Source organism: Salmo trutta, chromosome 18, assembly GCF_901001165.1.
Source record: "Salmo trutta chromosome 18, fSalTru1.1, whole genome shotgun sequence".
Classification (NCBI taxonomy): domain Eukaryota; kingdom Metazoa; phylum Chordata; class Actinopteri; order Salmoniformes; family Salmonidae; genus Salmo; species Salmo trutta.
In genome coordinates, this window is record NC_042974.1 from 1,799,503 (window position 1) to 1,812,913 (window position 13,411).

Genomic DNA, 13,411 nt, shown 5'->3' on the forward strand with positions numbered 1-13,411 from the left:
CTCTCTGTCCCCTCTCTCCTCCCTCTCTCTGTCCCCTCTCTACTACCTCTCTCTGTCCCCTCTCTCCTCCCTCTCTCTGTCCCCTCTCTCCTCACTCTCTCTGTCCCCTCTCTCCTCCCTCTCTCTGTCCCCTCTCTCCTCCCTCTCTCTGTCCCCTCTCTCCTCCCTCTCTCTGTCCCCTCTCTCCTCCCTCTCCACTCCCTCTCTCTGTCCCCTCTCTCCTTTCCTCCCTCTCTCTGTCCCCTCTCTCTCTCCTCCCTCTCTCTGTCCCTTCTCTCTTCTCTCCCTGTCTCTGTGGTGCTACTAGGTGGTGGTACAGGGTATCCCTGAGGTGTCCAGAGCTGTCATTCACATCGACGAGCAGACCGGCAAGAACAAGTACAAGCTGCTGGTTGAGGGAGACAACCTACGCAGCGTCATGGCAACCCACGGTGTCAACGGCAACAGGACCACCTCAAACAACACCTATGAGGTAACTAGACTGTAGAAGCCCCTCCTCCAAAAACAAACAGAAACATATTATCGTCCCATTTATTGATCGAATTCAAAATGATCATCTCATTGATTGGCCTGAACCAATTCTTTATATGACAACTGTTGTTGTAAAAGAGGGGCTTAGTTAATTAAATGAATTGATTGAATTCCCCAATGCCTCTGTGCCGAGAACCAACTGACTGTTCTCTCCTCCAGAACTATCTACTTTCCCCACGGCGGGGATCCTAGTTTGATCCCAGCATGAGCCTTACGCATTTCTGTTCCCTCTGCTCTGTCTCCCTGCTGCTGCTGCTCCTCCTATCCTACCATTTAATCAATCATACAAGTATCAGTTTGGAATTCTATTCTCCTTTAAAAACCCAGATCTAAACAGAATCAAGTGATTGTCTCTGTTTCCCAGGTTGAGAAGACGCTTGGTATCGAGGCTGCTAGGTCCACCATCATCAATGAGATCCAGTACACCATGGTGAACCACGGCATGAGCATCGACAGGCGACACGTCATGCTCCTGGCAGACCTCATGTCCTATAAGGTCGGTGAAAAGATGAACAATGTTTTATTCAAAGACCAATAATATTGAGAGTTTTTTTTTTTTAAGTTTGTATTGTGATAACAGATGAAGTCCTCTGTTTGCAGTTTAGATGCAGCAGGGTTGCAAAATTCCTGGAACTTTCAATAAATTCCCTGGTTTTCCCAAAATCCTGGTTAGAGGATTCCCGTAATAAATCATGCAAACAGGATTTCTGGAAAAACTGGGAATTTATTGAAAGTTCCCAGAATTTTGCTAACCTGTGCAGGCCTACTCTCAGCTGATGTCATATTTTACATGTGTTTTCCATTGAAATACCAGTCAAAAGTTTGGACACCTGCCTCCCGACTGGTGCAGCGGTCTAAGGCACTGCATCGCAGTGCTAGCTGTGTCATTACAGATTCTGGTTCGATTCCAGGCTGTGTCGCAGCCGGCCATGACCGGGAGACCCATGAGGTGGCGCACAATTGGCCCAGCGTCGTCCGGGTTAGGGGAGGGTTTGGCCGGCAGGGATGTCCTTGTCCCATCGCCCTCTAGTGACTCCTGTGGCGGGCCGGGTGCAGTGCACGCTGACACGGTCGCCAGGTTTACAGTGTTTCCTCCGACACATTGGTGCAGCTGGCTTCCGGGTTAAGCGGGCATTGTGTCAAGAAGCAGTGCCTCAGCGATGGGACAAGACTGTACCTACCAATTGGATATCACAAAATTGGGGAGAAAAAGGGGTGTAAAAAAATATATATATATATTTTAAAAAATTAAATAAAAAAAAAAACATTACGTTTGGACACCTACTCATTAAAGGATTTTTCTTTATTTTTACAATTTTCTACATTATTGAATAATAGTGAAGACATCAAAACTATTAAATAACACATATGGAATCATGTAGTAACCAAAAAAGTGTTAAACAAATGAAAATATATTTTATATTTGAGATTCTTCAAAGTAGCCACCCTCTGACTTGACAGCTTTGCACAGTCTTGGCATTCTCTCAACCAGCTTCATGAGATAGTCACCTGGAATGCATTTCAATTAACAGGTGTGCCTTCTTAATTTTTAGAATTTCTTTCCTTAGTTAATTTGAGCCAATCAGTTGTGTTGTGACAAGATAGGGGTGGTATACAGAAGATAGCCATATTTGGTAAAAGACCAAGTCCATATTATGGCAAGAACAGATCAAATAAGCACATTACTTTAAGACAGGTCAGTCAATCTGGAAAATTTCAAGAACATTGAACGTTTTTTCAAGTGCAGTCGCGGAAACCATCGAGTGCTATGATGAAACTGTCTCTCATGAGGACCGCCATAGGAAAGGAAGACCCAGAGTTACGTCTGCTGCAGATGATAAGTTCATTAGAGTTACCAGCCTCAAAAATTGCAGCCCAAATAAATGCTTCACAGAGTTCAATTAACTGAACTTTAAATTCTTTAGCAACAACTCTGGTGGACATTCCTGCAGCCTGCATGCCAATCGCATGCTCCCTCAAAACTTGAAACATCTGTGGCATTGTGTTGTGTAACAAAACTGCACAATTGAGTGGCCTTTTATTGTCCCCAGCACAAGGTGCACCTGTGTGTGTAATGATCATGCAGTTTAATCAGCTTCTTGATATGTCACACCTGTCAGGTGGATGTATTATCTTGGCAAGTAATAGGGTTATGCAATATGATAATGTAATAAGATCATGTAAAGGGTTATGCAATAGGATAATGTGATATGATAATGTAATAGTGATATGAAACGGGATAATGTAATATGATAATGCAATATGATAATGTGGTAGTGTAATGTGATATGGTTATGCAATAGGATCATGTAATATGATAATGTATATGGATATGCAATAGGATAATGTGATATGATAATGTATATGGATATGCAATAGGATAATGTATAGGGTTATGCAATTGGATAATGTATTTGCCATCCATAGGGTGAGATCCTAGGTATCACCAGGTTTGGCCTGGCTAAGATGAAGGAGAGCGTGTTGATGCTGGCGTCCTTTGAGAAAACTGCCGACCATCTCTTTGATGCTGCGTACTTTGGTCAGAAGGACTCAGTCTGTGGTGAGTTTCAGGCTTCCTCTTTCTATAGCAGAATTACAGAAATACAGCTACTTGATAACAAAGAACACACTGGCTTTTTGTTGTCTAAAAAACATCTGTCCTTTCCACGACTTCTCTCATTCATTGCACTGATCTGAAATTACTAACTAGCCACTTGTCAAGTGTTTTCGCAGCAGATGAATGGGGAGGAGACGGAAGAGCGGTCGGATTTCCAGTCATAGAGAAAGATATACCAGACACGGCTGATTGAGCTCAATCTCTCTGTCTCCTCTGGTTCCAGGTGTATCTGAATGTCTCTCTGTCTCCTCTGGTTCCAGGTGTATCTGAATGTCTCTCTGTCTCCTCTGTTCCAGGTGTATCTGAATGTCTCTCTGTCTCCAGGTGTATCTGAATGTCTCTCTGTCTCCAGGTGTATCTGAATGTCTCTGTCTCCTCTGGTTCCAGGTGTATCTGAATGTCTCTCTGTCTCCTCTGTTCCAGGTGTATCTGAATGTCTCTCTGTCTCCTCTGGTTCCAGGTGTATCTGAATGTCTCTCTGTCTCCTCTGTTCCAGGTGTATCTGAATGTCTCTCTGTCTCCTCTGGTTCCAGGTGTATCTGAATGTCTCTCTGTCTCCTCTGTTCCAGGTGTATCTGAATGTCTCTCTGTCTCCAGGTGTATCTGAATGTCTCTGTCCCCTCTGGTTCCAGGTGTATCTGAATGTCTCTCTGTCTCCTCTGTTCCAGGTGTATCTGAATGTCTCTGGTTCCAGGTGTATCTGAATGTCTCTCTGTCTCCTCTGTTCCCAAGTGTATCTGAATGTCTCTGTCTCCTCTGGTTCCAGGTGTATCTGAATGTCTCTCTGTCTCCTCTGTTCCAGGTGTATCTGAATGTCTCTCTGTCTCCTCTGTTCCAGGTGTATCTGAATCTCTCTGTCTCCTCTGTTCCAGGTGTATCTGAATCTCTCTGTCTCCTCTGGTTCCAGGTGTATCTGAATCTCTCTCTGTCTCCTCTGTTCCCAGGTGTATCTGAATCTCTCTGTCTCCTCTGTTCCAGGTGTATCAGAATGCATCATCATGGGAATCCCCATGAACATCGGTACAGGACTGTTCAAGCTCTTACACAAGGCTGATAAGGACCCCACGCCACCCAGGAGACCCCTGCTCTTCGACAGCGCCGACTTCCACATCCCCTTGGTTACATAGTAGAACCCAGGACTCTGTCTGTCCCAGTAGAACCCAGGACTCTGTCTGTCCCAGTAGAACCCAGGACTCTGTCTGTCCCAGTAGAACCCAGGACTCTGTCTGTCCCAGTAGAACCCAGGACTCTGTCTGTCCCAGTAGAACCCAGGACTCTGTCTGTCCCAGTAGAACCCAGGACTCTGTCTGTCCCAGTAGAACCCAGGACTCTGTCTGTCCCAGTAGAACCCTGGACTCTGTCTGTCCCAGTAGAACCCTGGACTCGTGTCTGTCCCAGTAGAACCCAGGACTCTGTCTGTCCCAGTAGAACCCAGGACTCTGTCTGTCCCAGTAGAACCCTGGACTCTGTCTGTCCCACACCCAACATCTAAGTGTGTGTGTGTGTGTGTGTGTGTGTGTGTGTGTGTGTGTGTGTGTGTGTGTGTGTGTGTGTGTGATGGAGCAAAGAGAGCATGGGGCACATACACAAGGAGTGCCTTAACGTGAAGCTTTTGTTTTCTCTCCATGAAGCTTCATATAACCTCTTCCTTTGGCTTTCTGTTTATTGTGTTATTTTATACCATTTCTTCTCATTCACAGGACTACAGAGAGAAGTGCCTGTCAAAACGTCTCCAGCTCTTCCACAATGGAAGACTGACGTTCACCTGTTTTTATTTGTTTAGTCGTGGCCTCATGTGGACTCATGTTCCTCGTTTGTTTTCCATGCTTTCCCTTTCTGAATTTACAATAAAGTGTGTTTGACGCTGGAAAGAGTGAAGCGTTGAAGTCACTGATTTGATTAGAAATAGGGTTTGATGTTGTTCACTGGCTGAAAGGAGTCTGTTCCCAGCTCTGTAAAGTATGTGCTTGAGCCAACTCTTCTAACTGTCATTGCCACACAGCTTTGTTATGCCCTTCATGTTTGGTTTGACACTGATTGAACAACCTTGAGAGGAGTTGGCTGAAGCACAGAGCCATTTGGAGCCTGGTTACAATGAACCCTGTGTGTACTATATGATGGCCTTGGATGCCCAGGCTTCACTCCTGATGTCTCTTAAGGTGAGGTTACTATATGGTGACTGTTCTCTAAAACCTCAATCAAAGTGGCTTTTTGTGTTTACTGCTGGTGTGTTTGTTTTCAGTGTTTAAAACATCCCTCTACTGTATGTATGGATGTCTTTATGGATTAAAACATCCCTCTACTGTATGTATGGATGTCTTTATGGTTTAAAGCATCCCTCTACTGTATGTATGGATGTCTTTATGGTTTAAAACATCCCTCTACTGTATGTATGGATGTCTTTATGGTTTAAAACATCCCTCTACTGTATGTATGAATGTCTTTATGGTTTAAAACATCCCTCTACTGTATGTATGGATGTCTTTATGGTTTAAAACATCCCTCTACTGTATGTATGAATGTCTTTATGGTTTAAAACATCCCTCTACTGTATGGATGGATGTCTTTATGGATTAAAACATCCCTCTACTGTATGTATGGATGTCTTTATGGTTTAAAACATCCCTCTACTGTATGTATGGATGTCTTTATGGATTAAAACATCCCTCTACTGTATATATGGATGGTTTAAAACATCCCTCTACTGTATGTATGGATGTCTTTATGGTTTAAAACATCCCTCTACTGTATGTATGAATGTCTTTATGGTTTAAAACATCCCTCTACTGTATGGATGGATGTCTTTATGGATTAAAACATCCCTCTACTGTATGTATGGATGTCTTTATGGTTTAAAACATCCCTCTACTGTATGTATGGATGTCTTTATGGATTAAAACATCCCTCTACTGTATATATGGATGGTTTAAAACATCCCTCTACTGTATGTATGGATGTCTTTATGGTTTAAAACATCCCTCTACTGTATGTATGGATTAAAACATCCCTCTACTGTATGTATGGATGTCTTTATGGTTTAAAACATCCCTCTACTGTATGTATGGATGTCTTTATGGTTTAAAACATCCCTCTACTGTATGTATGGATTAAAACATCCCTCTACTGTATGTATGGATGTCTTTATGGTTTAAAACATCCCTCTACTGTATGTATGGATGTCTTTATGGTTTAAAACATCCCTCTACTGTATGTATGGATGTCTTTATGGTTTAAAACATCCCTCTACTGTATGGATGAGTCTTTGTGGTTTGTGTTATTTAAAACCTCTTAAATGTAAATCATTGTAATCTACGTAATCTCCAGAAGTAAGGATTTATCATAAAAGGGACACAAACAATAACTAGTAATCCAAGATTAAATCTCACCTTCCAGGTAAAAATTGTTATAAATTGCAGAGGTGTTGTCACTTTTGAGGACACAAGTACACAGGACAAATATGATGAAATATCTTAATGTATTTCTGATTCAACAAAACTATGAATATGGCTGGAATGACTTATATTGTTTTCTAAATATAGTAGAATCAATTTATAAAAGGACTGCCTATAATATTTAACTTTCCTTATAACTGTAAAATACATATTTATATATTTAGTGTTAGAAAATTTTTTGCATATTTTTTTAAAGGTTTCTCTTGATCAAAACGTCTGCTCCCATCGCTGTGAATGTCTCACAGAGCTCCAGCATGGCTTCCTGAACTCGTAGGAACTTGCCTTTCATATCATATTAATCTCTTCCTTCTACGACAAATAAGTGTTTTTGTTTACAATTATTTTAGATTACTGGCTATAAATCGATCTCTGAGGGACATCCCAGCATCAAGTGGTGTCAGATTTCAGAGGAGACATACTGTGTCTGTGAGAATCAGGGCTACCGCTCAATGCAAACCATTTCCATCTACGATGTTCACAGACCCATTTAGACACTAAAATGGCGGTCAGAACCGGTACCAGAACCACGCAAGTCCCCTAAACGGGGCTTTACATCTATTAATAAATCCTGCAATTCGTCTATGTTAAGAATTTGGAAATGCTTAAAATCCTGTTCAATCTCTTTAACAGAGATGATATGAAGAAATCTGTTTCAAATATGACATGACTGCCGAAATGTCACAGTGACTTGGAGTTCCACCAAAGCAATATGGAAATGGGAGAACTGACAGTGCCTCTCTTGCAGATAAGAGCATTTTTAAACCACTGGGATGGGAGAACCCTCACACAGAGAACCTTAATGGCTTCAACAGCAGGTAGGCTTTTAAGCTAGTAATTAGTAGGACTGGTGAAGTTAATCGCCCACAGGCCTCTGGTCTAAAGTAGTGCTCTGCAGGGTTCCATTTGGCATGCAGTCACTGTTTGCTGTTTTCTCAACATTCTGATGTCAACCATAAAGCTGGATTTGGATCCATTAAAGGAAGTAATTACACACAGAAATGAAAACCAAACCATGTTCTTTTTTTTTTATCCACATTTGAAACATAATCTTGGTGACACGTACAACAATAGACACACGATAAGCCCTTTTTTACATCAGCAGTGGTCACAAAGTTCTCATCCAGCCTAAAACCACAGAGAAAGCAATGCAGATGTAGAAGCATCAACTCAAGTTCAACATTTAACTTGTGGTCCAGTAATGAAATATAATGTTGATAGCACATATACAGAAGCTTGTACTGAAAAAGTATTTACCTCTTTAACAAAATCCTATAGAAACATGTTTGTACAATTGTTTAATGATTAAAGTATTAGCCTGAGTGTCGGTCTGTTTGTGTTGTTGTGTCAACCTACTTGTCACTCATTGTTTGGCTTGAACATGGAGTTGCATAGAGCACAAATAGATCTGGGACCAGGTTAATAACGTTTAGCTCTTTCAGTTAAATAAAATGGTCTTGATTCATTCATTGATTGGTAATTAGCCTCTTTATAATTAGATATCTCCACCATCTCCAGACAGTAGTGATTTCCATGGTACTGAGTATTCCACCTCCAAGACCTCTTGAGTCTATTGTATTATCTGTAGTGAATCAATGAACCTGGCTTTCTCGGCATGCTGAATCAGGTAATAGTGAATCAATGAACCTGGCTTTCTCGGCATGCTGAATCAGGTAATAGTGAATCAATGAACCTGGCTTTCTCGGCATGCTGAATCAGGTAATAGTGAATCAATGAACCTGGCTTTCTCGGCATGCTGAATCAGGTAATAGTGAATCAATGAACCTGGCTTTCTCGGCATGCTGAATCAGGTAATAGTGAATCAATGAACCTGGCTTTCTCGGCATGCTGAATCAGGTAATAGTGAATCAATGAACCTGGCTTTCTCGGCATGCTGAATCAGGTAATAGTGAATCAATGAACCTGGCTTTCTCGGCATGCTGAATCAGGTAATAGTGAATAAATGAACCTGGCTTTCTCGGCATGCTGAATCAGGTAATAGTGAATCAATGAACCTGGCTTTCTCGGCATGCTGAATCAGGTAATAGTGAATCAATGAACCTGGCTTTCTCGGCATGCTGAATCAGGTAATAGTGAATCAATGAACCTGGCTTTCTCGGCATGCTGAATCAGGTAATAGTGAATCAATGAACCTGGCTTTCTCGACATGCTGAATCAGGTAATAGTGAATCAATGAACCTGGCTTTCTCGGCATGCTGAATCAGGTAATAGTGAATCAATGAACCTGGCTTTCTCGGCATGCTGAATCAGGTAATAGTGAATCAATGAACCTGGCTTTCTCGGCATGCTGAATCAGGTAATAGTGAATCAATGAACCTGGCTTTCTCGGCATGCTGAATCAGGTAATAGTGAATCAATGATCCTGGCTTTCTCGGCATGCTGAATCAGGTAATAGTGAATCAATGAACCTGGCTTTCTCGGCATGCTGAATCAGGTAATAGTGAATCAATGAACCTGGCTTTCTCGGCATGCTGAATCAGGTAATAGTGAATCAATGAACCTGGCTTTCTCAGCATGCTGAATCAGGTAATAGTGAATCAATGAACCTTGCTTTCTCGGCAACGCCGAATCACATAATAGTGAATCAATGAACCTCTGTGTCTTTTCTATTTCAAAGCATTTTGATCTTTCTGAGGTGACCCTGTCTTATTTCATATTCAAAACCTGTCTTCACAATCTGTACTTCTCTGAGATGCCTGCAGTGCTTACCTTCATTTACAAGACAGTAGTTTTGTGAAAGTACAAAATGTGCTTTTATAAGTGATCATGTACGTTAATGGACTAGCTCTCACTACCGTATGTACAGTTGAGCAGTAAGAGGTTTTGCCACCAGGACTTTGGTCTACCGTCTCCTAAACGACAGCTGCCTGCCTGCTAGCTGCCTGCCACTAGCTGCCTGCCTGCCTGCTACTAGCTGCCTGCCTGCCTGCTACTAGCTGCCTGCCACTAGCTGCCTGCCTGCCTGCCACTAGCTGCCTGCCTGCTACTAGCTGCCTGCCTGCCTGCCACTAGCTGCCTGCCTGCCTGCTACTAGCTGCCTGCTACTAGCTGCCTGCCTGCCTGCTACTAGCTGCCTGCCTGCCTGCTACTAGCTGCCTGCCTGCCTGCCTGCTACTAGCTGCCTGCCTGCTACTAGCTGCCTGCCTGCTACTAGCTGCCTGCCTGCCTGCCTGCCTGCCTGCCTGCCTGCTACTAGCTGCCTGCTACTAGCTGCCTGCTACTAGCTGCCTGCTACTAGCTGCCTGCCACTAGCTGCCTGCTACTAGCTGCCTGCCTGCTACTAGCTGCCTGCCTGCTACTAGCTGCCTGCCTGCTGTGGTGTTCTCTTCCTGTCAATAGTAATAATAATAATAATAATACATATACATATCATTTGCATAGCACATTTCCCATGCTCAATGCGCATAAAGTTAAAAAGCAAAACAAAATCACAATACGTCAACACATTACCTACTAATGTTGAAGATGGACTTTAAGCAGATTAAGCCATTAAACATTAAAAGCTTGAATAGGTGTTGTGTTTTAAAGTGAGGACATTAAAGCTGCCTCCTTGACGAGTACAGGTAGAGTGTTGCAGAGCTGAGGGGGCCACGTGAGAAGGCACTGTCACCCTTGCTGGGCAGGGTAGTGGCTGGTTTCACCAGGCTGTTTTAGTCTGATGATTGTAGGGTACGTCCTGCAGAATAGTTCTTCAGAAGTTGGCATATGTACAGTGCCTTCGAAAGTATTCAGACCCCTTGACTTTTTCCACATCTTGTTACATTACAGCCTTATTCTGGAATGGATTAAATTGTCCGTCCGTCCCCCCCCCCTCCCCCTCATCAGTCTACACACAATACTCCATAACAACAAAGCAAAAATAGGTTTTTGAAATATTTAGACCCTTTACTCAGTACTTTGTTGATGGACCTTTGGCAGCGATTACAGCCTCAAGTCTTCTTGGGTATGATGCTACAAGCTCGGCACACCTGTATTTGGGGAGTTTCTCCCATTCTTTTCTGCAGATCTATTATTTTCTGCTGAGAAACATCCCCACAGCAGGATGCTGCCACCACCATGCTTCACCGCAGGGATGGTGCCACGTTTCCTCCAGACGTGGCGCTTGGCATTCAGGCCGAAAAGTTCAAAGTGTTCAATCTTGGTTTCATCAGACCAGGGTGCCTTTTGGCAAACTCCAAGCGGGCTGTGATATGCCTTTTACTGAGGTTGGCTTCTGTCTGGCCACTCTACCATAAAGGCCTGATTGGTGGAGTGCTGCAGAGATGGTTGTACTTCTGGAAGGTTCTCCCATCTCCACAGAGGAAATCTGGAGCTCTGTCAGAGTGACAATCGGGTTCTTAGTCACCTCCCTGACCAAGGCCCTTCTCCCCCGATTGATCAGTTTGGCAGGGTGGCCAACTCTAGGAAGAGTCTTGGTGATTCCAAACTTGTTCCATTTAAGAATGATGGAGGCCACTGTGTTCTTGGGGACCTTCAATGCTGCAGAAATGTTTTGGTACCCTTACCCAGATCTGTGCCTCGACACAATCCTGTCTCGGAGCTCTAGGACAATTCCTTCGACCTCATGGCTTACACTGTCAACTGTGGGACCTTATATAGACTTGTGTGTGCCTTTTCAAATCTGAATTGACCACAGGTGGACTCCAATCAAGTTGTAGAAATATCTCAAGGATGATCAATGGAAACAGGATGCACCTGAGCTCAATTTCGAGTCTAATAGCAAAGGGGCTGAATACTTATGTAAATAAGGTATGTTTTATTTTTTATAAATTTGCTAAAATTTCTAAATACCTGGTTTTGCTTTGTTATTGTGGGGTATTGTGTGTAGATTGAGGGAAAATGTTTATTCAATCCATTTTAGAATAAGGCCGTAACGTAACAAAATGTGGAAAAAGTCAAGGGGTCTGAATACTTTCCGAATGCACTGTATGTACACTCTCAGAAAAAAGGTATAATGTATAATGGTACATTTTTGTACCCAATATACTCTCAAAAACCATTTCCATTGTCATATTTCCCAGCATGCACTATCGTAGGTTGATTTTTTTGAATTGTTTGTTTCAATATGTCTGATTGATCTTAGGCTACACAAAGATAAATAAAATACTTTTTTTTAACTCATCCAATCTGTTAGTAGTTGGACTTATTTCACCCGTTACTGAGATGGTTGTTCCCGTTTAGAGGGAGTCTCATTTATCAAATCTTCCCGACTTTGGCTGTCCATTTTTGGGGTTGGCAGGTAGCCTTGTGGTTAGAGCATTGGACTAGTAACTGAAAGGTTGCAAGATCAAATCCCTGAGCTGGCAAGGTAAAAAAAAATCTGTCGTTCTGCCCTGAACAAAACAGTTAACCCACTGTTCCTAGGCTGTCTATGAAAATAAGAATTTGTTCTTAACTGACTTGCCTTGTTAAATAAAAAAATTCTGGTTGAGTGTGATTTAAAAGTTGTTGGGATATTCTAACTTTGGCTGTATTCCAATAAGAATTCAATATCACTTTGCAAGCCAGCGTAATGTGACTTGCCTGATGTGGCCTGCAAACCAGCAGTTTAAGACTAGTCAGTACCAGACTAAGAAGCAATGACATAGACTACAGGAAGTGGATTAGCTAAAGAGACTGCTACTCGGGCTAGTTTCAGACCGCTGTGTTGGGGTGAAACTACACTGTTAAAATATGATATGTAATGTATTGTCATAAAGAGTTTAATTTACCGTAAATTCCGGGCTATAAGCCGCAACTTTTTTCCCAGGCTTTGAACCTCGCGGCTTAAACAATGACTCGGCTAATATATGGATTTTTCCCGCCTTCAAATTTTTTTTCTACAAAAAAACACATTCTGTGACGTGCTCAGTTTTTTGGCAGCATGAAGCTCCAATGAAATTGCCGAACGGGTTAAGGTCAAACAACTTCTTTGTTTACTGTTTAGATTAAATCGAGCGCTCTCAAACTTCATCATTCTGAATACGGTAGTCATTTTGTCACCCTCAAAGACACGGAGAAATGCATATGATGCAGCTTTCAAGTTGAAGGCGATTGATCTGGCTGTTGGAAAAGGAAATAGAGCTGCTGCACGGGAGCTTGGTCTTAATGAGTCGATGATAAGACGTTGGAAACAGCAGCGTGAGGAATTGACTCAGTGCAAAAAGACAACTAAAGCTTACTGCTCTTTTTTTCTTTTTTTTTTTGTTACAAGCCGTGTTTCGTTAAAGCCTATTTATTTTTGTTACAAGCCGTGTTTCATTAAAGCCTATTTATTTTTGTTACAAGCCGTGTTTCGTTAAAGCCTGTGTAAAGTTCATTTGTTTCAATGTACCGGTAGGCACCTGCGGCTTATAGACATGTGCGGCTTATTTATGTTCAAAATAATATTTTCTTTTAAATTCAGTGGGTGCGGCTTATATTCCGGTGCGCTTAATAGTCCGGAAATTATGGTAAATGATCAAATATTAACTTAGGAACTCACTTGATGAAGGCTACAGGACAAAGCAATTGAATGTAACAACCATGTCTGTGTCACTAGCAAACACAGTCATTAATGGTGTAACTCTAAATTTTCCTTGAAAAGGCACCCTGGGAAATATGCAAATAAGGTTCTGTACCCTACCGTTTTAAAACAACACCCCAAAAAACGTTTTAGTGGTACATTTTTGCCACTTAAAGGAACAGACTGCTTTGTCACTGTGGTGGTAGCCTAAATAGGATCATTTGTACCTTTTCCAAAAGGTACGCTTTTGAACCTGTACTCATTTCTCCCCTAATGTACACTTGGATAAATTAGGTGAAAATGGAGACT

At 42.3% G+C, this 13,411-nt stretch overlaps 1 protein-coding gene across 3 annotated transcripts in view; it reads left to right on the forward strand.

Annotated features, from left to right (window-relative positions):
• polr3a (polymerase (RNA) III (DNA directed) polypeptide A) overlaps window positions 1-5,453 on the forward strand; it is a 68,009-nt gene extending 62,556 nt beyond the window's left edge. For all 3 annotated transcript variants that reach the window (XM_029697484.1, XM_029697485.1, XM_029697486.1), the window contains 4 exons: window positions 308-472; window positions 896-1,027; window positions 2,959-3,091; window positions 4,127-5,453. In XM_029697484.1, coding sequence (XP_029553344.1) covers window positions 308-472; window positions 896-1,027; window positions 2,959-3,091; window positions 4,127-4,275 — 579 coding nt within the window. In that variant the 3' untranslated portion in view covers window positions 4,276-5,453. The remainder of the gene's footprint in view (window positions 1-307; window positions 473-895; window positions 1,028-2,958; window positions 3,092-4,126) is intronic.
• The last annotated feature ends 7,958 nt before the right edge of the window (window positions 5,454-13,411 follow it).